The following is a 26,239-nucleotide window of genomic DNA, read 5'->3' as shown; positions in this document are numbered from 1 at the left end:
GCGCTGACGTCAGTGCCAGTTAAGCGCCGAAGCACCACCCGTGCCAGTTTCAGGAAGATTTCAGCAGATAATAAAACTACAATTGCGGGAGTACGGCGGCACAGATCCGGGCAAGGTAGGGCTAATATTAATCAGCGTCTCCCGCACTATCCACCAGTACCTGTGGATAGTGTGGGAGAAAACAAGTGACAGTTTTACTTTACATTTTTCTTACCTCCCCCGTCCCTCATCATTCTAGCTATCCACAACACAATCTCTTTTACTGTACAGTCTAGAGATTTAGCTGGTTATCTTTTATATTCTATTGTTTTATTTTTATTGTATTATTATTGTCCTTTTATTATGTATTGAGTGTCGTTTTAATATATATTTGAAAATCATTCCAAGTTGCAATTCTTTACATATGTATGCACATAAAATAGTATATACCACTCGTTATATAAACGCAAGTCCGAATCCTCTTAAGTGAAATCCAGGACATATATTACTTCCACTATTGTGCAGATGCCAATCAGTATGGCACCCTATAAAAGACCACTCTTATTATTGTCAGCCATGCACAGCCATTGAGAAAGAGGGACCCCCTGAAACGCCTCTGTCCTCCATACAGCACATATTGATATAATCTGGCACTTATATCATTAACTATTCCTGTATTTCATACCCTAGCAAGCGCTGCAGTCCTTTGCTTAAGGTACCGCCGCAGTGTGTGATACGCGCCCAAAAAAGAAACTGCCGCAGAAGGAGGCTGCTATCTCTAGCACTGCACTCCCCTTGCAGCCTGGACTTACCATCTCTGAGCCGGATGCTGTTCCGTGCCATCTACTTAAGACCTAGAAGATATCAAATATTAAGATTGTTGGGCAGCTGTACCATCTACCCGACAGACCATCACTGCTGACATTCACCAGCCTCCATGCCAGGACGGCAAACAGCATGGCGACTGTCAACCGCACATCACATAAGGATTGCAGGTAACTCTGTTAACAGGCCGAGAGCAGACCCGTGCCAACCATCAAACTCTATTACTATCTACCTATCGTTATAATGCACAAACATATTGACTTACACTACTAATTGATACAGTACTAAACCAAGACCTTTAAATTTCTTTCTGAGTACTATCAGCGCTTGAAATTGACCACCTAGGCTATTGAGTATACAGGGTGGCATATAACGTTATACTAGTCTTTTCAACTATATATATATATATATATATATATATATATATATATATATATATATATATGAAACCTAATATATGTTTTTTTTAAAATACACATTGCAATATTGTACTACCAGTGTACTGGCTGTGCAGCAAGGGCCCTGCTCAGTGACCAGATTACACCATACCTTTATTCAGTTTTATTTTATTTTAATGTAATTAGATATAGTAATTCATTAACCCCTAAAGGACCGGGTTTTTTTTTCGTTTTTGCATTTTCGTTTTTTGCTCCTTGCCTTTAAAAAATCATAACTCTTTCAATTTTGCACCTAAAAATCCATATGATGGCTTATTTTTTGCGCCACCAATTCTACTTTGTAATGACGTCAGACATTTTGCCCAAAAATCTACGGTGAAACGGTAAAAAAAAATCATTGTGCGACAAAATTGAAAAAAAACTGCCGTTTTGAAACTTTTGGGGGCTTCCGTTTCTACGTAGTACATTTTTCGGTAAAAATGACACCTTATCTTTATTCTGTAGGTCTATACGATTAAAATGATACCATACTTATATAGGTTTGATTTTGTCGGACTTCTGGAAAAAATCATAACTACATGCAGGAAAATTAATATGTTTAAAATTGTCATCTTCTGACCCCTATAACTTTTTTATTTTTTCGTGTATGGGGCAGTATGATGGCTAATTTTTTGCGCCGTGATCTGAAGTTTTTAACGGTACCATTTTTGCATTGATAGGACTTATTGATCGCTTTTTATTCATTTTTAAATGATATAAAAAGTGACCAAAAATGCACTATTTTGGACTTTGGAATTTTTTTGCGCGCACGCCATTGACCGAGCAGTTTAATTAATGATATATTTTTTATAATTCGGACATTTCCGCACGCGGTGATACCATATATGTTTATTTTTATTTACACTGTGTTTTTTTTTTTTTTTATTGGAAAAGGGGGGTGATTCAAACTTTTAATAGGGGAGGAGTTAAATGATCTTTATTCACTTTTTTTTCACTTTTATTTTGCAGTGTTATAGGTCCCATAGGGACCTATAACACTGCACACACTGATCTTCATCATTGATCACTGGTTTCTCATAAGAAACCAGTGATCGACGATTCTGCCGCATGACTGCTCATGCCTGGATCTCAGGCACTGAGCAGTCATTCGGCGATCGGACAGCGAGGAGGCAGGTAGGGGCCCTCCCGCTGTCCTGTAAGCTGTTTGGGATGCCGCGATTTTGCCGCGGCTATCCCGAACAGCCCACTGAGCTAGCTGGCAACTTTCGCTTTCGCTTTTAGCCGCGCGGCTCAGCTCTGAGCGCGCGGCTAAAGGGTTAATAGCGCGCGGCGCCACGATCGGCGCTGTGCATTATTAGAGGCGGGTCCCGGCTTCACTATGACGCCGGGCCTGCCATGATATGATGCGGGGTTACTGTGTAACCCTGTGTTACATCAGGAGAGCAGGACCAAGGACGTACCGGTACGTCCTTGGTCCTTAAGGGGTTAAAATGGTATATTATATGGAGGGTTAGAGATGTAGCTGGTATAGGGGATAAGATGTCTATGGGCGGAGTTCCCTTTTAATATGTCAGAGGAGGTTGTCATGCCTTGGTCAGCTGACTTCCTGTGAACTATGGGATGACAATATCATCTATCGTATCCCTCCTATATCTCACAACCTCTCCCCTCCCAGCTCCATATGGATATAGGATATATAGTAGTTATACACCTCCAGAGACATTTTTTTTGCTGCAATTCTTTTTATATTTTTGCCAGAATTTTCCTAAAATTGTGGGAATAATGTGATATTTACTGTAACTCTATCATTGTAAATGTGTCAATTTACTGTAATTTTAGAAAATTGACATAAAAATTGGCTAAATGCAGAAACAGACTTGTGAGAAAACTTGCAAATACTGCCTAAAGTGTTTAAATATTTTCAAAACACCTCAATTCTGATTATAGTTCAAATTACTCATATAATTTTACATTAGCAGAATTAGCTGTGCAACAGGAAATATGCTGTGGATTATCCTATGAGCAGACACACAATTCTACCCGGCAGAAGTCCTGTGTGTGCAATGGGGTTTGGAGGCAGGGCAGGCATGCCTTTGTTACTGTGACAGGTAGGCCTGTCTCCAAACCCCACTACACTCAATCTTAAAGGGATACTCTGCCCCTAAACATCTTATCCCCTATCCAAAGGCACCGCAACATCCTCAACACGGAAGCTTGGAGCATAGCCATGACACCTTATCCCAAAGACATGAATGGTGGTGGTGGTGTTGGTGGTGGTGAGGGGTGACGGCTGTGGTCGCCTGTCATCCAGCATGGAGCGGAGCTTGCTTGTACACCAGATGACTAGGGTGCTGCGCCGGAGATCATGAGGGGTCATCTTATCCCCTATACTTTGGATATGGGATCAGATGTTTGGGAGTGAGGTCGCCCATTTAACCTCACTACACTTAATCTCTCAGAGAAGCCAGAGGATTCATGGGGAACGGCTTTATTCTCTAATATATAGGCAAAACAATATATATATATATTACAGAGTGCTTCTTTAAAAAGTAAAAAAAAAAAAAAAAAAGATTATTTGTGTGTTGAAAGGGAAAAAAAATAAAAAAATGTGTGTGGAGCAATTTTTTCCTGGCATCAATATATGGTAAATGTGACATGGTAACTTTAATCTACTGGTCAATATGATTTTAGAGGTACTAAATTTGTATACATTTTCAATTTTGTTGTACCACTATCTGTAGTTTTTATGAGTACAATTTTTGCATAGATCAATTAAAATCAGGTAAGAAGAAAAATTTGTTACTTAACTGAAAATTTACAAAATCTTTAAAATGTTAGCTAGAAATAAGTCATAGTATAGTCATACAATGGCCCCGATTTACTAAGATTGGAGTGTTGTTTTCTTTGTGGTTTTAATGCCTGACAGGTATTTTTCCACTGTATTTACTAATGTTTCCCTATATTGCACTTTTCCTTAGGTTTCACTTTTTTTTACAACTGTTCTGAACTGTGGGGTTTTCCAGACCTCCAATTCACCACCTTTTCTGTGGAAACCATGTTAAATAACTGGGTTATGTCCCCTTTTCCAGTTGGTCATTTTTTTGGGGGGGTTTTGCCTCAAATTCTGGCACAGACACAATTTGGGGTGTAATGCACCAAATTCTAGTGCAAAACCTGACAAAACAGGTCGAGTTTCCAATAGTAAATTAGGTCCAATATGTTTCAATCCTTTTATTAAACATATTTATTTCAATGTTTTAGAAAATCCATGTGATGCGCCTCCAGAAGTTTTGCATGCAACTGTTGTAGACAAAAAGGAATCATTTAACCACGGTGAAAGAGCTAAATATGAATGTGAAAATGGCTTCCGATTCTCTGGAACAGATTCAGCAAGTTGTATAATGGGAAGATGGACGAGTCCTCCAAATTGTGTTGGTCAGTATTCCTGTTTTATTAAGCTGAAATTATTTTCTTCATAGAAATATCTCTTTGTAATAATGTATCCAGTGTTAAAAAGACATTAAAAACACACACGTGAGGTCATGTCATGCAGAAGAACAGATAGGGGGTGTCTCATGGGCAATGCTAAAATAAAAAATAATATCAAGACGAGTTGATTGAGCCTTCAAACCTGGATTTGATCCGAACTTCGGAGGTTCGCAGAGATGAACTTTCGATCATTGCAAGGTTCGGCATGCGCAAACCTGGCAATTTTGCGGCTGGGCTGTGTCTGCAGCTGAAAGCCATAGGTACAGCTCAGCAAGGAAGAAGTTATGTAGTGCTGATGAGCAGCACTAGATAAGTTAAGGGAGGGTGGTGTATAAATTATACATACATCAATATAGATGGATGTATAATGCAGACATTGAATAGGGTTATATATTACCAACCTTCTTCCTGGTCTCTTTTTTTTCTTGTGTAACCCCGCATATAACAATTTCCTGAATGGGATGGGGGGAGGGGGTGCAACTACACAAGCAGAAGCTCACAGTCTGAAACAAGGTGTGATAAGTTAGGCTCTGTTCCTATTATGCAATTTTTGTGTGTCTTTTTGTATTGAAAAGCATGTTAAAAATGTATAATGTAAACAGTGCCTTTCTGACTGTGTTTTTCCAAACAGGGAGCTTCCAGCTGTTGCTAACCTACAACTCCCATTATTCCCAGACAGCCTGTGGCTTTATGGGAATGATGGGGGTTGTATTTTCTCAACAAGGATCTTCCAGAAGTTGGGAAACTGTTGATTCTAGCTGGGAGTTGTAGTTTTGTAACAGCAAACCACCCATCTCGCGAAACCTAAACTGTGCTCCTCTGCAGGGACGTGCACAGACATTTTGGAGGGCAGGGGCTCAAATAAAAAAGAGGACACTTCTCATCATTTAAAAAACGTCTGTCCGACTTTATGTGCTGCGGCCCAGGGACACAGTGGACCTCCCGCCAGGCCTCCTCGACATTCCTATCCCCCATAAAAGTTGGTGTTTTTGTAAAATAAAGTCAAGAACAGTTTCTCTGAGGTCTGCCATGTGTATATACACTTTGTCTGTGCTGTCAGTCTTATTTACAGAAAACATGTGACAGCTGCCCTATAATATACTGTATTATAGAGGAGATTTATCAAAACCTGTGCGGTGCAGTTGTCCATAGCAACCAATCAGATCGCTGCTGTCATTTTGCAGAAGGCTTTTCCTCTGCAAAGGTTTTAATAAATCTCCCCTATATGCCACGGTCTGAGCTCTATATGACAGAACCAAGCACCCATCACCCAGCACCCATCACCCATAACTCAGCACCCACCTTATGCAGGAATCTCCACACAGCTCTGTTTATTACACTGAAGAGATGGACACCACACTTATATATGCTTACATGCTACGATATACAGGTTGGCAAAAAAAAAGAATTATAAATATACAAAGATGGCCAGGCATAGCACAGCATACAGGATGGAGGCCAGGAAGCTCCGCCTCCATTGCGCACAAGACTGACTTTGCATACTAGCAATGTGGGGCAATACCTAGAAAACGGCTGGTCCACATTTAGTAAGTATAACATTATCTTTCTCCTGTTCACCTGCACTGTAACCTAGTGTATTGGGTTTAGTGCGAGTAAACAGCCTGTCAGTTTCTCTTTAATTACATACCGTACCCCCCTTAATGAACTATATACTGTGCCACCATTCATCTATTAATTCCCCATACTGTGCCACCATTCATCTATTAATACCCTATATACTGTGCCACTATTATTTAACTATACCATGCCTCCATTCATCTATTAATTACCTATATACTGTGCCACCATTAATTAACTATATACTGTGCCACTATTATTTAACTATATACTGTGCCACTATTATTTAACTGTATACTGTGCCACCATTCATCTATTAATTCCCTATATACAGTGCCACCATTAATGAACTATATACTGTGCCACTGTTATTTAACTATACTGTGCTACCATTAAGGATCTATACACAGTGCCAGAATACATAAAAAATATAATGTTCCAATATAAATAAAATATATACTGTGCTTCCATAAATTCCCTATATACTGTGCTTACATCCCTCTATTCATTCCCAAATGTTCCATACAATAAATACAAGCACATAACATAAAGACGCATACAGTACATAGGTAATATACACAAAGATACACTTTGACACATACATACAACATGGAATATATACTAAAAGATATAACCAGCAGGCACATCATACATACAGGTTCACACATAAATTCACTCACAGATATATACACACACATATACATACATTCACTTGCTCACATTATATACACACTCACATAGATTCACTTGCTCACATATACATAGATTCACTTGCTCACATATATAGGCACATACATTGAGATACACACACATACACATCATACAGACACACTGACATACAATCACTCACATATATACACACACATATACATAGATTCACTTGCTCACATATATAGGCACATAAATAGAGATACACACACACACACACACATATATATACACACATCATACAGACACACTGACAATCACTCACATATATACACACACACATATACATAGATTCACTTGCTCACATATATAGGCACATAAATAGAGATACACACACACACACACACACACACACATATATATATACACACATCATACAGACACACTGACAATCACTCACATATATACACACACACATATACATAGATTCACTTGCTCTCATATATACACACACATACATAGATTCACTTGCTCACATATATACACACACAGATATACATAGATTCACTTGCTCACATATATATACACGCACATATATACATAGATTCACTTGCTCACATATATATATATATATATATATATATATATATATGCACATACATAGAGATACACACATATATACACATCATACAGACACACTGACATACAATCACTCATAAATACACACACAGTCACTTACAGTAAGGCCCCAGCCATCCTCTCTGCACAGGCACATACATAAAGATACACACACACACACACACACACACAATATCACTCACTCATATTTTCAGTTACTTACAGTAAATAAGGGCACCATCCCCCTCTGCACAGGCTGGAGTTTCTGGCAAGGCAGACTGTGGGTGGGGCTTCTCTCTGCCTCCTCTGCTTCTGTCTCCTCCGTGTGGAGAGGAGCAGAGAAATAGCTGATAATGAAAGGGTGAGTGGCGCCCCCTTCCTGCAGGGAGGGCACAGCACCCTCCATTAAACCACATGCAAATCTCCCCAGCAACGGATCCTTTTTACTGCACCTATCACCCTGAGTCTGCACCTCCTTTTGTGAGGGCACTATAAGGGCAGGTGAGGAAAAGGGCAGGGGCTCCAGTCCCCTTTTACCCCTATGTGTGCATGTCCCTGCTCCTCTGTGTCCCTCCCCTTCCTCTTCTAGTTCAGCCCCCACAGGGTTCATATGGCCGTGAGATGTAGGTGCCACGTCTCCATTTCCAGCCATCGTTTCCAACACGTGCTCTAGGAAATGAAGCAGTGGAATGAGGTTGTTCATCCCGTAATCTAGGCGATTTACTAATAATGTGGCTTCCTCGAAGGGCCTGAGCAAATGGCAGGCATCACGTATGAGCTGCCACTGGTTGACATTGAAGTTACACAGGGGAGCCTCCCTAACTGCTTGGAACATCAAGTAATTGGTGATGGCCTTTCTCTGTTCGTATAGTCGCTCCAACATAGGGAGGGCGGCATTCCAACGTGTGGCAATGTAAAAAATCAGACAATGTTTGGGGATACCGTTCTGATGCTGCAGCTCAAGGAGTGTGTGCTTTGCGATGTACGAGTGGCTGAAGTGGCAAAGTTTCCTTCCCATTGTTAGGTTGTCTTGCAAATGGGGGGAAAACTTCAAGAACCACTGAACAACCAGATTGAACATGTGTGCCATGCAGGGAACATGGCTCAGCCTTCCCAGTCTCAGCGAAGGCAAGATGTTTTTCCCGTTGTCAGACACCATGGTTACCATTTCCAGTTTTCGTGGAGTAAGCCATGATCCCATTTCTTTACGAATGATTTTTAGCAGTTCCTCCCCTGTGTGACTCTTTTCGTCAAGGCAAACCATGTGAAGAACAGCGTGACACTGCCATGCCCTGCACACATGGTATGCTGAAGGGCTTTGCAAAGAAATGACGGCTTGGCACTCTCCACCTTGACTCGGCACAAGCCATCAGTTCTCTGAAAGGTGCAGAGTCCACCACTTCAAAAGGGAGGGACTGCAGCACCAGCAAATTAGACAGAAGCACATTCAGCTTTTGCACCATTGGATAAGTGGGTGCATACTGTTGTCTCTTTGACATGGCTTCGCCTATGGATTATTGGCAGAATGACTGACTAAAAGTATGAGGAGCAGGAGCATCTTGAGCGACAGAAGGAGGGTATGACACACAGCTACCTTTGGCTGAGGTGGTGGAGCCTTGGCTGGCTTAAAGAGGGAGCGGCGTGCCACTGAGTGATGCGGCAGGCTGGACCACTACATCGGAGCCATGGTTCTCCCAGGCCTCTTTATGGTGGTGCAGCATTAGTTGATGCAGGGCTGTGGTGCCAACATTAGGACCCTGGCCACGATTCACCTTCTGTCGACATATCTTGCATGTGGCTGTGTTAACCTCCTCCGGATGCTTGATGAAAAACTGCTACACCGTCGAGTAGCTGTTTTCCCCACCAACAGTCCGCACTAATTGACTGCCACCATCTCCAGGAACCCCTGTCCCACTACCTCCCGGGAAGGTAGGCTACCGCGAAGCAGGTGGTCTCCCCCGGGCACGTTTGGTTCCAGAATTTCCATTTCTGCCACCATGCTGAATGCCAACCATGCTACCGCCTTGCTGGCTCAGCTGCGGCCTCACAGGCAACCTGCAACCATCTTGTCCTGATTATGAAGCCCCTCCTACATCCGACTCCCAATTGCGATCGACTTCATCATCATCAACAAGTGTCTGCACGTCACTGATGTCCTCCTCAGGTTCCTCAACAGTGTCTTCTTCAGGACCCTGAACGCTGACCACCCCGCCTCCAACATCACCTCCCAGTAGCTGCTGACTGTGAATAGTGCAGCTGAACCCACAGCATAAGATACTTCTTTAGGGGAGGGAACAGCATAGGACACAGGGAATGGGAGGACAGGGACTGCTCCCGTGCCATGCCAACAGACGGTTGTGTGTGAGGAACCCACCGACTGTTGACTGGGGGTATCAGATGTCACGTGTGATGAAGTGGATGACCGCGTTAACCAATCGATGATGGCAGATGGGTTGCTGGTCGAGACACGACCGCTAGCTAATTCCCTACAATATTACTGTTTTTACTGAGCTTGGCGCAGATAGTAATACATCTATAGCTGGCTTTAAGTAAGAGAGTGCAGTGTAACCCCTTGGAAGCCTTTTTGCCTTGCTGAGATTGTGGTGTTTTCACCAGATTAATACTGACTTGTGAGTCAGAAAAATAAATCCTGGTAGCTAGGGTCCTGTCAAGGTACTGAAGCCATCTCCACAAGGACATGAACTTTCTCCTTGTGAGTAATCCTTGCAGGAGGACCAGTTGAGAGATTAGATTTGAACTAGGCCTCTCAACAGAGCACACAGCACACACCTGAACAAAACTGTATATCAGCTTGCTCTCTACTAGACTGAACAACCCCCCCCCCCACTACACTATACAGGGGAGACTTTAGGTGTTTCCATTAGAAGGCAGGGTCACATGGGGTCTCTGCACTCATTTGAAGGTACAGTAACAAGGTAAATATATATACACATAACAAGAATATAAGTGATTAGAAAATTAGATTACTTTGCAATAGAGTGTAATCATATTTAATATTACATTAAGTCCTTTGGTGGGCCCAACACCGTACACTACCAAGCTGCCCGAGACAGTACAAAGCCACAAGACAGCTATTGGTGCTGGGACACCACGTTTCTCTTTCTCCTTTTTCACAGCCCATAAAATTTCCCACCCACTTCCTGTAATTTGTCCTGATCTAGATGTTACTAGACACATCATTTCCCTAACAGGGACCACTTCTTGGTCAGGCCACATGGAGGACACTTCATTACTCCAAAAAAGTCACCTTTCTCTTCCATCCGTAGATTATAAACATAACTCCCACCATATACAAAAAAACATTACACTGTTAGGTGTCATTTTATATAATGTCCAGGTGAACATTTCAACAAGAAATATTAATATTTGTTAATACAAAGGCAGGAGAACAGTATTGCTTGATCTACGGTAAAACTTGGACATGTTTGTGTTCTATAGAAAGCCTGATATCTGGACATCACAGTTCTAATTCACAGTCAGGTGTTTATTGGTGCACAAAAAGAAAACTAATGGAAGATACACCCATCCAGGTGGCCCAAGAGACAGAATAAAGCCATGTGTCCCATTACCACCCTGTCCCCCAGGTCATATCTTTTTATGAAATTATATCCCAAGCCCCTTTTCACTACATTGTCCAATGGAGGGAAATTGTTTGAATCAACAGTGACTATTTAAAGTATGGCCATGTTTTATGGGGAAAAAACAGGAAATAAAAAATTTCAGGAAAAATTACAGACATATTTCTGGTCAAATAAGCCATAAAGATCATACAGGGGATGGACGGTGCAGCTTCCATGGTCTGTTTGATCTCCCTTATATATTTCATTATATACAGCATGTGGGCTTATTTGGTTGTGTACTTTGGTTGCGTACTTGTAATTTCCTTGCACCAATGCTTTAACCCCTTAAGGACCACGGGTTTTTCCATTTTTGCACTTTCCTTTTTTCCTCCTCAGCTTTTAAAATCATAACCCTTTCAATTTTGCACCTAAACATCTATATGATGGCTTATTTTTTGCGCCACCAATTCTACTTTGCAGTGACATCAGTCATTTTACCCAAAAATCTACAGCAAAACGGAAAAAAAAAATCACGAAAAAAGATGAAATTGAAGATAAAACGCCATTTTATAAATTTTGGGGGCTTCCTTTGATGTTGTCGTACTTCTGTAAAAAATCATAAATACATGCAGAAAAATTTATACGTTTAAAATTGTCATCTTCTGACCCCTATAACTTTTTTATTTTTCCGCATATTGGGCGGTATGAGGGCTAATTTTTTGCGCCATGATCTGAAGTTTTTAGCGGTACCATTTTTTTATTGATTGGACTTTTTGATCGCTTTTTATTCATTTTTCATGATATAAAAAGCGACCAAAAATACGTTATTTTGGACTTTTGGACTGAATTTTTGGACTGAATTTTTTGCGCATACACCATTGACCGTGCGGTTTAATTAATTATATATTTTTATAGTTCGGACATTTACGCACGCGGTGATACCACATATGTTTATATTTATTTTTATTTACATGGTGTTTTTTTTTTATGGGAAAAGGGGGGGGATTTGAACTTTTATTAAGGAAAGGGTTAAAACACATTTATTAACTTTTTTTTTACACTTTTTTTTTGCAGTGTTATAGCTCCCATAGGGACCTATAACACTGCACACACTGATTGCCAGCACTGTTCACTGCAAAGCTATAGCTTTGCAATGATCAGCGTTATCGGCGGTCGATTGCTCAAGCCTGCATTTCAGGCTTGGAGCAATCAATCGCCAAGGGGACACGCCGGAGGCAGGTAAGAGGACCTCCGCTCATGTCCCAGATGATCGGGACACCACATTTTCTCTGCGGTAGTCCCGATCAGCCCCGCTGAGCAGCCGGGCAGCTTTCACTTTCGGTTTAGATGCCGCGTCTAAAGGGTTAATAGCACGCAGCACCGTGATCGCTGCTTCGCGCTATTAGCCCCGGGTTCCGGCATCAGATATGGTTACCATGGCATGACCCAAGCTTTGTGTTAGGCTAGGGTTTTTTGGATATCTGCCAATGCAGTTTTTGAGCCAAAGCCAGATATATACTCAAATGGATTGGTAAATATCGAAGAAGAACTTATATCTCTCCTGTTGGATCCACTTCTGACTGACTCAAAAACTGCAGTGGCAGTTTTGGAAATAAAAAGCCAGAAAAAAATCTGTGTGGAAACCTAGCCTTACATGAAGCTTCTATCATGCCAAGATAACCGTATGGACTGTACAACCATTCCTCCTGTGCCTCCTGTGGGAGTTTCCAATGTGCTTGTATGCAAACAACAATATATTTTTTTATTCCATTATACAGTGATCCTTATCTTGTGACTGCTGTTTTCTATTTCTCCATGCTCTACTTCTCATTGTATATTATTGATGTATTTGTAAAATATAAAATACATTTATTTGTATGCCTTCATACAGGCATTTAGGTGAGACTTTCTGCTTGTTGGTCTATCATTATATAACATTTATTTATGTTTTCATTTTAGCAACCTCTTGTCCACCTCCACCTAAAGTGAAGGATTCCAAAATTCATGGTCAATCAAAACAGAATTATGCATCTGGTGAAAAGGTTACCTATATATGTAATCCTGGATTTGCCTTGGAAAGGTCTTTAACAGGAGAAGTATTATGTGAGAACACACAATGGAAAAATGTCCCAGTGTGCAGAAGTAAGTAAATTCTAACCAAACCTCATATACTGGGTACAGTAATATGTAGCGTAAAGGGGTAAACATTTTTTTTTAAAATCAATTGGAGCCAGAAAGTTAAACAGATTTTCAAATAACTTCTATTTAAAAATCTTAACCCTTCCAGTACTTATCAACTGCTGTATGCTCCACAGGAAGTTTGAATTTTTCTGTCTGACCACAGTGCTCTCTGCTGACACCGCTGTCCATGTCAGGAACTGACCAGAGCAGGAGAGGTTTGCTATGGGGATTTGTTCCTGCTCTGGACAGTTCCTGACATGGACCGAGGTGTCAGCAAAGAGCACTGTGGTCAGACAGAAAATAAATTCAAAAGGAAAAGAACTTTCTCTGTAGTATACAGCAGCAGATAAGTACTGGAAGTATTGCGATTTTTTAAATAGAAGTAATTTACAAATCTGTTTACCTTGCTAGCACCAGTTAATAAAAAAAATTAAAAAAAATGTTTTCCACCTGAGTACCCCTTTAAGGTTTCACCTTCATTCTTTATTTGACATAAAAGATTTATTTAAGCATTAAACTTCCTTATAAAGTTTTTATTATAGCATATATTATATTTTTGTTACTTTTACACTAATTGACTAAAATAATAATGCACCCAGATATAAATGTTGGATTGCTGCAAAGCTGGACAAGCAGTTGTGTCTCAGGCAGCTGTGTGTGTGATTCCAGGTCTGCTCCGATTAGACATTGGGTCTTGCCACTTGTGTCATCTGTAGTAATGAACCCAGGTTCTGTTTGGGATTGAATAATAGTCGGGATTGAGTATGGAGGCATTGTGGGGAACGCTTCAATACTGCCTCTGATCTGAAGTGACACATTGCCCCAACTGCTGGTGTGGTGTTCTGGGCGCCATCGCATAAGACAGTTGATTGGTTTTCCATTAGTAGCGAAATGGTGCGTTCACACGTACAGGATCCTGTGCAGATTTGATGCACAGGATTTTTGCTGCAGATTTAAATGTAAACTAAATGACTGAGCATAGCTTCTAATCTGCAGTCACAAATCTTGCACATCAAATCTGCACAGGATCCTGTATGTGTGAATACACCCCTAAAAAGGCACTAACAGCTCCATGATATGTGCAAAGCATCCTGTGGCCTCTCATGGCGGGTCTTTCAACTGACATTTTTCAGCAGGATAATATTTGCCCATGTGCAACATGGATTTCCTTGAAATGTCTCCACCAGACTGCAACATTACCTTTTCCTACCCGGTCACCAGAATTATCACTAATTGTGCATTCATAGCGAGCAGGGATGCCAACAACCTATCAGTGTGTATAATCTACAGGCCCAGCTGCCAATCTGTTGGCAAATGTGCCACAAGATGCCATATAGGACCTGTATACATCTATGCTCAACCAAATGCTCAACAGGGATACCACAGCCTCCTTTCATTTATACAGGTTTCCCCAATAAACGTATCCTTTGAATCTAATATTGTAATCACTTAAATATATAGAGGGGAATTCATCAATACTTTTTTTAAACTATTTTAGACATGAAAAGTTGCCTTGTTTTTTAACTCCCTGCGCCAAAGTCATGAAAAGTCGCATGCGCCTTGATGAATTTGGCCCTCGGAAATAGAGATGAGCGAACTTACAGTAAATTTGATTTGTCACAAACTTCTCGGCTCGGCAGTTGATGACTTTTCCTGCATTAATTAGTTCAGCTTTCAGGTGCTCCGGTGGGCTGGAAAAGGTGGATACAGTCATAGGAAAGAGTCTCCTAGGACTGTATCCACCTTTTCCAGCCCACAGGAGCACCTGAAAGCTGAACTAATTTATGCAGGATAAGTCATCAACTGCCGAGCCGAGAAGTTTGTGACGAATCAAATTTACTGTAAGTTCGCTCATCTCTACTCGGGAACATTACTTAAAATTTACCTCACAATTCTCCTACATTTCTCACCTATGGGATAAGCTAATCAAAAATCAGTTCAACTACCCTTTGGCACACTGCTTCTTCTTTCAATAGATGTGATTCTGAACCAATTCTGTGTAGGTGCTCTGTCTTTTGAGGAGCTGATCCCATAAGGTTCTAGGTTCAATCCCCAGAGAGGTCCGATATTTAAAGAATTTCATTTTTTTTTTTAAGGAGTTTTATTAGGGGTCGAGCAGCAGGCGAGTGCGGCAGGGCAGGGGGCAGCCTCACAGGCAGCGCTGCTTGGGGCACATTTATCTGCTTCTGTACCCCTGATCTCCACACTCGGGGATTGGGGGACAGAAGCGCCATGGGGGAAAGTTTACAGCTTCACAGACAACGCTGTTTGGGGCATATTTCTCTGCTTCTGTACCCCCGAAGCAGAAGCAGGATAATGCTGGGGGTGGACAGATAGCTGAAGCGCTGCGGGGGACAAGTGAGTCATTGTGCGCTTAGAGTACTTTTCAGGGCTAAAGAAAATTAGTGAGGGTTATTGTAGTACCTGCATTAATGCATATCGCAGCGAGTGAAACTTCTGACACCTGTTGTGATCTGTCTATTAATGCAGGTACTACATCTCCCAGCATTGAGCAGAGTGTGCTCCATGTTGGGAGTAGTAGTACCTGCAGTTAAGGAAAGATCATAGCGGATGTCACTCCTGACACCCGCTTTGATCCTCCTGTATAATGTATGGATGCGGCCGTCCGCTCTTCTATGGTCCCCTGCACTGACATACATATACACATATTCATATTTCCCACAAAGAGTTGTGATTGGCTGGAACCATCTGTCCAATCACAGCTCTCTGCGGGAAATATGAATAGGTGTATATATACGTCAGTGCAGGGGACCATAGAAGAGCGGCCGGCCGAATATATAAATTATACTGAAGGATCGCAACGTACCCCTTGTCAATTTGTACAGGTACTACTTCTCCCATCATGGAACACACTGTTCCATGATGGGAGTAGTAGAGGTGCTACCTAAATTTTTTTTTTTTTAAAGTGAAAAACACACACACACACACTAAATTTTTATTATTGTCGGCTATATTTTTAGTGCCCTGCCTTCCCACATAATTTGATGTCTGAAAACTTATTGATCCCTGAAAAAAATGTTGTTATAAAAAAGATGAATTTTGTTAAATACAATTTTTTCCATCACTACTGTATCTTTTTTATTATTATTATTTTTTTAATGGTACACTACGAAATTTTATTAAAAAAGGTATCTCCATCACTTTTTTGCATCGCTAAAGTCTCTATCACCCTTTCTTTCACTTTGGCTGAGGTTTTTTGCAAACAGACAGGAGTAGTTATTTTTTTAAGACCTGGTCAGGAAGTGGTATAGATTTTCAGATTTTTTTTGCACCATTTGCAGGAAATTTTGCGCAAAATCTTAAAACATGCAGATAATAAATATGTTACCACTGCATCCGTCACTTCAAAAACTGGTCTAGCAAGACAAAAAGGTAAAAATGACGGAATTTGGAACTTGTGAACAAAAACACAAAAAAAATGCAATTAGAGCGAAAGTTAAATTATTTTGCAGATTTAGACCAAAAAAGGAATAGAACACAATGATAAATAACCCCCACAGTACAAAGGCTGTGTGTAGGTTAAATAGCCCCAAGATCATGACAGTTGCGCTTTAAACTGCCATTTACTACTTCTTTAGCCGAATCTTGGTTGGAAGGGAACCTGCAGGCACTTCAAAATGGCAAAAAATTCAAGGCAACCCTTCAAGAAGTGGAGTGCTACCTCCCTAGCTGGGGCTCCCAATATGGTGTCTGCAAGCACCTCATCCCAGGAGGTGGGAGAAGACTCTGACATGGAAAGCACTACCAGTAAGTGCGATGAACAAATAACTTCCTTTATGAAGGCTTTAATGAAAAAAGCCATTTCTCAGTAACTGAAACAACAACAGTCATGCACAAGCTTGTCAAGATTAAAATAGAAGTTGAGCAAGTCGGTCACATGGTTAAAGCCATGGAGACCTCTGCGCCTGACCTAACTTCCTTCAAAGCTTCTCTCTCCCACCAAACTGCGGAACATTCAGCACAGATTAAAAAAGCCCCTTCACTCATCGAGGACCATGTGTAAAAAGTCAGTCTGGTTCTGCCAGAAGGATTAAAGGGGTACTCTGCCCCTAGACATCTTATCCCTATCCAAAGTTTGCTCTGTGGCTGATGACTTATGACAGGGGCTGGAGTAACATCATGTCATGGCTCCACCCCCTAGTGACATCAAACCCCACCCCCTCAATGCAAGTCTATGGAAGGGGGTGGAGCCATGATGTTACGATACTCCGGACCCTGTATCATGAGTCATCAGCCACGGAGCAAACTTAGCTTCATACAGCTGATGACTTGGGGGGCTGCAGGAGAGATTGTGGGGGTTCCCAGCTGCGGGACCCTTGCAATCAGACATCTTATCCCCTATCCTTTGGATAGGGGATATAATGTGTGGTGGCGGATTTAGGATCAAGCCTTGTGGGGTGTAGGGTAGTTAGGGTGTTGCTGTTCGGGATTATAAAGGGCACTGTTAACCCTTGTCACTCGTGACGCCAGGGTGAGGGTTAAATTCTATAATCTTGATAGGCCTATTGCCACCCTTCCCAAGAGCAAGAGGTGATGCAGAAATAAAGGATTGTCCACAACCACTGTTAACTGAAAACGTGCAGGAACTTTTACTGAAGAATTTCTGTACATGCAGCAATAGTAACAGTCCAGATAACAAAGTCTCTATGCATATAGCTTTAGCAGCGATTGACAGTTGGTTGGGATCAGATAAGCTCAATTTAGCTGCTTAGGGATTGTATAGCAGAGAGCCGCTGGATTTAAGTGTGCGTTTAGGTCCAGTGATCTTGCGGTGAGTAGCGGGGAATTGTTTAGTCTATCAGCTATGTTAGAGGCCGCAAGGCATTTTGCCTAGTAAATCGTCTTGTAAGCTGGGAGGTCCTACCTCTTCCAGAGTCAGCAACCCAAGAGAGAGATCAAGATGGTGCAAGTCCCTTATATGGGCAGGGGCTGGCCATTTTGGATTTGTCCATAACAACTGTCACTCACAGTTACAGTGCATTGTGGGTGAACACGTCATGGGAACCTCCAAAGGTCCTGTAGCAAAACCATAGAGTTCTAATCTAATCACGTGACCCGCAGGTCCTGCTATGCTTGAACAGGTAGGCAATTTACATATATACATATATCTATACTTATACTTATATGAACTTCTATATAGTCATTGACTAACTGAGGGATGACAAGGGGATAACTACAGAAGAGCGACCCTGACGTCCTAGGGACTCTGACTATGGGAACCTCTGCTAAGGTAACGTATAAAATACGGTACCAGGACACCACAAACCCCCTTACTTAAAATAAGTGGACCCCGACTCCTGTCCCCTAAGGCAGAGGAACTAGGACTAGAACAGGATTATATATATATATATATATATATATATATATATTATATACATCCTGACAAAGCCTAAGTAAACATTAAACACATTCACATCCTCTGGATACTCTTACTAGTATCTTGACTAGACACTATTGAAGCTATCTAGGCATGTTAACGCTATCTAGACATTTTGAAGCTATCTAGACAGCGATGAAGCTATCTAACCTTTAGTTTCTAGCTCCTTAGACATTTTTTTTATAGCTCTCTATAACATTTACGGGGCTAACTAGACATTCATATATAGCTTTCTATAACCTTTAGTCTCAAGCTGTCTAAACATTTTGAAATCTCACAATATTTTCTTTTTTTGCCAAGATGAGTCACTTGTTAGTACACAGAAGGGTATATTGGTTTGTCCGAGGCTCTCTACCAATAAGGATGGCTTCTAGGGTCTTTCGGCTATACTCTACTTACCCCTAGAACACAACAGTATAACCTACCTAGGCTACCTTTAGAAATACGTGTTTAATTCTAAGCTCGAAAGAGCATCTACTGGCCAGTTAGAGCATCTCACACATGTAATAAAGAGAAGAGAAATATGAGTGTACCTAACAGTGGCAGGAATTGGATATCAATAGGCTACAATTCCTAAGTGTTTTTTTGTTAATATGAGATATATTTTTGTTTTTGTGTATGTACTGAAAAGACTGAGGTAGTACATTTAAGTGAGTAATTTAGTGTACTGAAAAGATATAGGTAGTACATTAAAGTGAGTCATTGAAGGTACTATGTGTGCAGGCACTAAATGCAAATCCTGGTACCTTAAGGGTAGTTTACCCTGTGTAGTCCTTTGAGACCGTCGCAACACCACCTCTGAGTCATCAGGAGTTTCTTCACTCGATGATTCTGCAAGAACTTCAGTCCCCGGGGGACCAGCTGGAGGGCTGGAAACAGGAGCAACATCTTCGGTTGGACTGGGAGATTCTCTGAAGTCAGGTGGAGAAGGTCCAACAGAACCTGGAGCGGTCACAGGAGCAGGACTGATGCTTGGTGTAATGACCAATGATGGAGGACAGGGAGAAGCAGTTATTGGCAGCTGGCTGGGTGGAACGGCTACTGGCAGCTGACTGGGTGGAGCAACTAGTGGCGGCTGGCTGGGTGGAGCTGGACATGGTATACCCCAATACATGACAGGCTGATGAGAGGGGAACAAAGGAACGTCCATAGTAGGATGAATTCCCTCTCCCGGCACATATTCTCTCACTGGCCTTGCTGAGGGCGGAGTAGGCAGAATAGGTGGAGGTGGTCCAGGCACATCTTCTTGCAGGCACACTTTTATCCTGTTTCTGTGCAATTTGGGCAAAGTGGGGGATGAAGCGTCAGTAATATCCAGCAAATCCCAGGAACCTTCGGACGTCCCGCACTGTCTTGGGTGTAGGCCACTCTCTCACAGCACTCACTTTATCTGGATCAGGTTGGACTCCTTGAGCACTGACGACATGTTCCAGGTAATGTACTTGCGGTTTCAGCAAATGAGACTTGTCCATGCTGGATAAGGACTTGGAAAACTTCTTTCAGGTGGTCCAGATGTTCCTGATACGTCCGGGAATAGACAATGACGTCATCTAAATACAACAGAACACTCTGGAAGTTGAGATGTCCCAAATATCGCTCCATTAATCGTGGAAAGTAGCTGGTGCATTGCACAGTCCAAAGGGGATGCTTTTGAACTCGAAGAGTCCCATGGGGGTCACAAATGCTGTCTTCTCTCTATCCTCCTCTGCCATTGGTACCTGCCAGTAACCACTTGTCAAGTCCAGTGTGGAAAAGTAGGCAGCGGACCCTAGTGCAGTAAAGGATTCTTCAATACGGGAGAGAGGATAGGCATCCTTGTGAGTTATGCCGTTCAATTTCCGGTAGTCTACACAAAAGCGTATAGTCCCATCCTTTTTCTTCACAAGGAACAAAGGTGCCGCCCAAGGACTCTGGCTTTCTTGGATAACATTGGCCTCCTTCATTTCCATGAGCATCTTCTTTATGGTCTGATACATTCCAAGAGCCACGGGGCGATGCCTCTCCTTAATAGGTGGAGAATCCGATGTTTGATCATCATGGTCCTGCCAAAGTCTGTGGGGAACTTGCTGAAAGCTTCTTGATATTGTTTAGCTACCTGGATAACTCTTTCCACCTGTTCTCTGGGGGTGTCTTCGTCCCCTATTTGTAGTTGGAATCACCAAGATTCTGCTGGATTCTGATCAGGTCCTCGTTGGGCCACTTGTGACTTCGAGACCACATCTCTTGTGTCTAAATGGTGCAGTTTAGCCACAGGGATGTATTTGGGTAGCCGGACAGCAACTTCAGAGAGATTAATGAGTCTTACTGGAACTTTCCAATATTTTCTGTTACCAGGCTTCTAGCTGCTCGCACCAAGGGACAATCTTCCAGCATGATGGGCTCCAAGAGCACTTGGTAATCTTGATTTTCCACCCCAGGTCGGGCACGACACAAAATAACTGTCTCCGCTTGTGGCTGCAGAGTAACAGCACGTATGTCTTGAATCCTGATCCGACAGATTTCTCCTTGATGGTTCACAAACTTCTGTTCTGCTTGGAGTATTCTGAGGTGGTGTTGCGCAGCTCGCCGGCCTGTAGGTGACAAGTGAGGGAGAGATGCATGCAGTGAACAGACAATATTATCAAAACAGTGCCTCATGATGTTCATCCCTAAGATGAAGTCAGCTGCTCCTTCATCCCTAACACTGGTGACAATAACACCCTGCCTTTCTAACACATGCTCTCCCACTTTCACCGTGGGCTCCCAGTAGCCATGCCTGGGTACTGGTTTCCTGTTCCCTGCGATTACTCTAAACTCCGCTTCCTTAGGCTCACACAACCTTTCTGGCCCCAATACTTATAGAAAACTCCCTGCGGAATAGTGGACACCTGAGACCCCGTATCTATCAGAGCCTTCAACCGGATTCCTTCGACTATCACCTGTACATAAGGGCAAGGAGCAACATACATAGACAGTCCTTTCTTGTTGCCGGTTGGTTCTGGACCTTCAGCAGCTACTCCTGGGGTGCGGTCCTCGACCCCAGGGGACGACCGTTTAAAGCCCAGCATTGGCTCTTCCAGTGTCCAGTCTTGTTACAATAACTACAAACAGGTCTCTGACTTCCATGCGGTCTCACAGGAGGGGTATCAGTTGGATCAGCAGGGTGGGGGTCAGGTTTCTTAGGTGGGAGTGCTGCAGATCTAGAGGAATTGGGATGGACGGCATATCTCTTTAAAGGCCTTGGCTAACTGTTCAATGTCATGCTTAATGTATTGCAAATCGACTGTCCAAGGGCTAGCGGTAGGCGTTGTAAGAGCAGGCTGAGAAGGGACAGGTGACTGGGGCGAGGGCCCCAGGGATTCTTTAGCGGGGGCACTAGCCTCTTCTGTCTGGGGCCCTGATTCGATCACTTTAACCGCTAGTCTCTTAAAAGCTGTGAAGGCCATGTCGGGATTTTGCACCGCTAGCATCCTGAGTTGGGCTTTGTCCCATTTATTCAGTGCTCCCTCTATAAAACGGTCTATCAGCACTCTGTTACCCTGATCGGGCGTGATGCCATCCAGCTTCTGCACCGCCTCTAATGCGCTCTGTAAAGCAACTGCATATGCTCTGAGAGTCTCACCTGGTTTCTGACGTCGCTCATATAGCCTGAGGTGTACTTCAGAGGGGGAATAAGATTCGAACACCTGAGAGAGACCTTCAAAAATCTGCCCCACTTTGACTTTGTCAGCTGCTGGCCAGGTGCGAAGTTCCTCCAAGTCAGGTCCCTGGAGCTGTCCCAGAAGCAATTGTATCTGTTGATGAGGAGGTAATGCATAGAATTCGAAGAGGCTGTAGAACTTTTCTTTAAAGTCTCTCAATGTAAAAGGATCACCATTGTAGGTGGGAAGCACATGATTCCCCAAGAAGACAGGTGCGGCAACAGGGGCTCCCAATGCATAGGTAGAAGCTGGAGGTGGACTTGCTGGGTCCTGCTCTGCCTGTGGCGAAGGTCTTGCTTCTTGCTGGAATCACAGGGAGAGCACGTCTTTGTGAGGTAGAAAACGTTGGTGAAGGCGGCAGCACCCTTCTGACTAATGGTGGAGACCCCATTGGTAGAGTCACTGGAGCATTGCCCTCCTGCTGCTCAGGTGGGGACAGTGGCACTGCAGGCTCTGACATTTTTGTATTAGGTGTGCTGGCCCTTTAAATAAATCTTGGATTCCTAGGTCCCAAGGAGATACGCAGTTGTTCTCTAATCTGGAACTTGAGAACGTAGATTTCAAATTTGAGAGCGGTGACTTGAAATTCAATTGCCTTCAGTTGAAATTTGAGTGTGTTGATCTGCAGCTGAAGTGACTCTATATAGGATTTCAATTTGACAATCTGGTGTCTCAGAGTCCCATACTGTTCCGGCTTCTTACAACTTCCAACCCGCTGTCGCACTCTGCGCCTTTTCCCGCGCTGAACTATCTCTCTTTTTTGGTCTCCGGTCCTAGACTCCAACAAGGTTCATGTGCATACACCTGATAAGTGCAAATTTTAGCAAGAGAGTCCTATAAATATAGGGTTATATACATAAAATTGGCGTGTAAGCATCTGCAGTTCACCTACACTAGGAGTCTATATTTTATGGTTGCCCCAAATCAACCGGGCACAAAACTTACAAATCTCCTACTGGCAAGGAGTCTCTTGACCTGATGGTCAGGCACAAAGCTTGATGGTTACGTTGCTGAACAATGGAACAATCATAGCATAGTCCTGCTAGGCACATGTCTTGAACTTTGTTACTGAAAAACAAAAGTGGGTAGCATAGAAAAGCAATAAACATTACTTTATAGTCCTTCAAAAGACATTTCTCCGGAATATTCTTGTGCCTCTTGTAGATCCTCTATACCTCCCAACATCTGTAGCAGGCAAGGAGTTAATGTAACTCTCCCACACCACATTGGTGAGAGTAGAATTGGTAACAGTAGGATTCAAAGTGACCAGGGGCTTACTGGTCGGGATCACAGTTGGGGCATAAGGTTTTAGCACCATCTCCATATCAGGAGTGGGCCAAAGCACTTTCGTCGGTACCCTGGAAGCAGGCAAACTCTCCACGTCGGAAGAGGGCCTTGGTACACACGTTGGTACCTGTGCAGGAGGCAAACTCTCATTGCTCCGCGAGGGCCTAGGTACGTGCGTTGGTACCTCTGGAACAGACAAACTCTCATTGCTCCGAGACGGTCTAGGTACGGTCTTTGGTGCCCGCAATTTAGGCTTACTTTCTTAATCTTGAGCAGGACTTGGCACTTTACTGTACACAGAAGATGATTGATGCTGTGGAGGCTCCTCCTCCTTGAGTACGTTGGTGTAGGCATCAGGAGCAGACCATTTCGGCCTTAGGTTGAAGGGATCCGATTCCCAATCTGTAGATGGAAAGTATTTGAAGGGAAGCTGTGTTGGGGCTGTTGGTCTTGTACTCCCCAATGTCACCCACCTCCAAGGAGTAGAACTTTTTATGAAAATATGGCCTCTGTACTGGTCGCCGGTTTACAAGGATGGTTTGCCCTGTATGGCAATCTAGGAGTGTCCCATAACCTCTGACCTTGTCAAACTTGGCCACAGTTGCTCTTTGTCATTCTAGAGGCTCCTCCCCTTCTCGGGGATGGTCCCATTTGCGGATGAATAATGCTTCCATTTCTTTAGTATTCTCCTGGTAACAAATTATTTCCTCAGGAGGCAAATACACATGCTTAGGGGAGTACAGTTCTCTGTGTCGGGCCTTTAATTTATCAATCAGTTCAGCCAGCTTCATGACGGGCCCTTGCCCTTTGTGTGGCTGGAATTGGTGGGAGTGGCTTCCCAGGTATAGGTTGTAGAACCGCGTGCATATACTTGATGAGTCCCGGCTTGTCCCCAAAGATCCACTGGCGCAAATATGGTGAGCATGGTCTTGCACTTGGCAAAGTAGATAGGGGTATTTTAGCTTCAGGGCTGGAGGAGGAAGAAAAGGCCGCTTCTGGCGGTGTACTCACTGCAGACTCCTCCGATGGGATTTCGGCCCACGAGCCCCAAGTTCTATGGTGAGGGGACAATCTCACCGGTGATGCACCTCTAGGTGTCCCTGCGCTCTCTGCTGGAGGTGTGTCTGACCAATCGTCGTCATCTTCAGGCAGTGGGGGAAGATTGCAGGCCCTCTCTTCATCTACTGACAACCACTACAGATGGTCAGCAAGTTCTTGGAAAAGTCGGGCTGCGACTGCCACAACTTTCCGCTGTTCCGGCGCCATTTTGCTCTCTTCATCACGTGGAACGCTGCTCTCCGCCATGTCTGTACTCTCCGGCTCCCTATGCAGGCTGAAGAGGTCGCTGTGCGTGGTGTCTTTTATAGTGGGCTTCCCCAAAATGGCGGCCGGCAGGAAGGACGTCATCGGTGCAGCCCCACCTTCCAGTCCTCCCAGAAACAACTCCTGTGTCTCCAAGTTCCCTTTCGGTTGGGACACAGCAACTTGGCAGCCACGCCCAGGGGCAGCACGTGGCGCAGCGCAGGCCTTTTTTGCACGCTTCTCTGGTAGCAGGTTAACTCTTCCTGGGCTGACCAGCCAGAGGATCGTAGCATGAATTTGTTTCGCAGTTTACACATTCTTGCTGCGCATTAATTTTCGCCTCCCCCTTACTTTACGCATGGCCCCCTTGCAACTTGCACCACACGCACCACTCTTGTACACTGTAATGCGGTCTGCGACACATGAATAAAGTCTGTTACTTTCTGGGGGGGAGTACACTTTCACTGGTGGCAACAGCAGTAGGCACACACCCGAATCACACCAAGGCTTGTGGTGGCAGATTTTGGATCAAGCCTTGTGGGGTGTAGAAAAAGCCACAATCCACCTCCAAAAATGGAACTTCAGGCGCTGAGGGATCAGGTAGTAATGAGAGCAAATAACTTTATTCCCAGCATGCAACGCGTTTCGCACATCTGCGCTTCATCAGGCATCATGCCTGATGAAGCGCAGATGCGCGAAACGCGTTGCATGATGGGAATAAAGTTATTTGCTCTCATTACTACCTGGTCCCTCAGCGCCTGAAGTTCCATTTTTGGAGGTGGATTGTGGCTTTTTCTGGTTACTTGTGGAATGGCTGCAGTGGGCTATTGATATACAATCCCTCCATGTTGTGCTGGCGCAACATTTTATGGTAAGCGCTTATTAACATTTAGCGTTTGCCATCATTGGTGATATTACACCATGGAGCGCTCCCTCTCTCCTTTTTCTTTTTCTTGTGGGGTGTAGGGTAGTTAGGGTGTTGCTGTTCGGGATTATAAAGGGCCCTGTTAACCCTTGTCACTCGTGATGCCAGGGTGAGGGTTAAATTCTGTAATCTTGATAGGCCTATTGCCACCCTTCCCAAGAGCAATAGGTGATGCAGAAATAAAGGATTGTCCACAACCACTGTTAACTGAAAACTTGCAGGAACATTTACTGAGGCCCAAGGAGTTAGGATTATTATGTTCCTTTTGCAAGGGGGTCCCCAATACTGGGTATTTATCCTTGACACTGACACCCCTGAATTGTCCTCAACAGATGCTTTGTTTTCTTGAC

General features: G+C 43.3%; 1 protein-coding gene across 2 annotated transcripts in view; it reads left to right on the top strand.

Annotated features, from left to right (window-relative positions):
* CFH (complement factor H) overlaps positions 1 to 26,239 on the top strand; it is a 300,746-nt gene that overhangs the window by 160,597 nt on the left and 113,910 nt on the right. For both annotated transcript variants that reach the window (XM_056523538.1, XM_056523537.1), the window contains 2 exons: positions 4,464 to 4,637; positions 13,076 to 13,258. In XM_056523538.1, coding sequence (XP_056379513.1) covers positions 4,464 to 4,637; positions 13,076 to 13,258 — 357 coding nt within the window. The remainder of the gene's footprint in view (positions 1 to 4,463; positions 4,638 to 13,075; positions 13,259 to 26,239) is intronic.

This window comes from Hyla sarda, chromosome 6 (assembly GCF_029499605.1).
Source record: "Hyla sarda isolate aHylSar1 chromosome 6, aHylSar1.hap1, whole genome shotgun sequence".
NCBI lineage: Eukaryota > Metazoa > Chordata > Amphibia > Anura > Hylidae > Hyla > Hyla sarda.
Note: the sequence above shows the minus strand (reverse complement) of the source record. Positions and strands in the feature narration are given on the sequence as shown.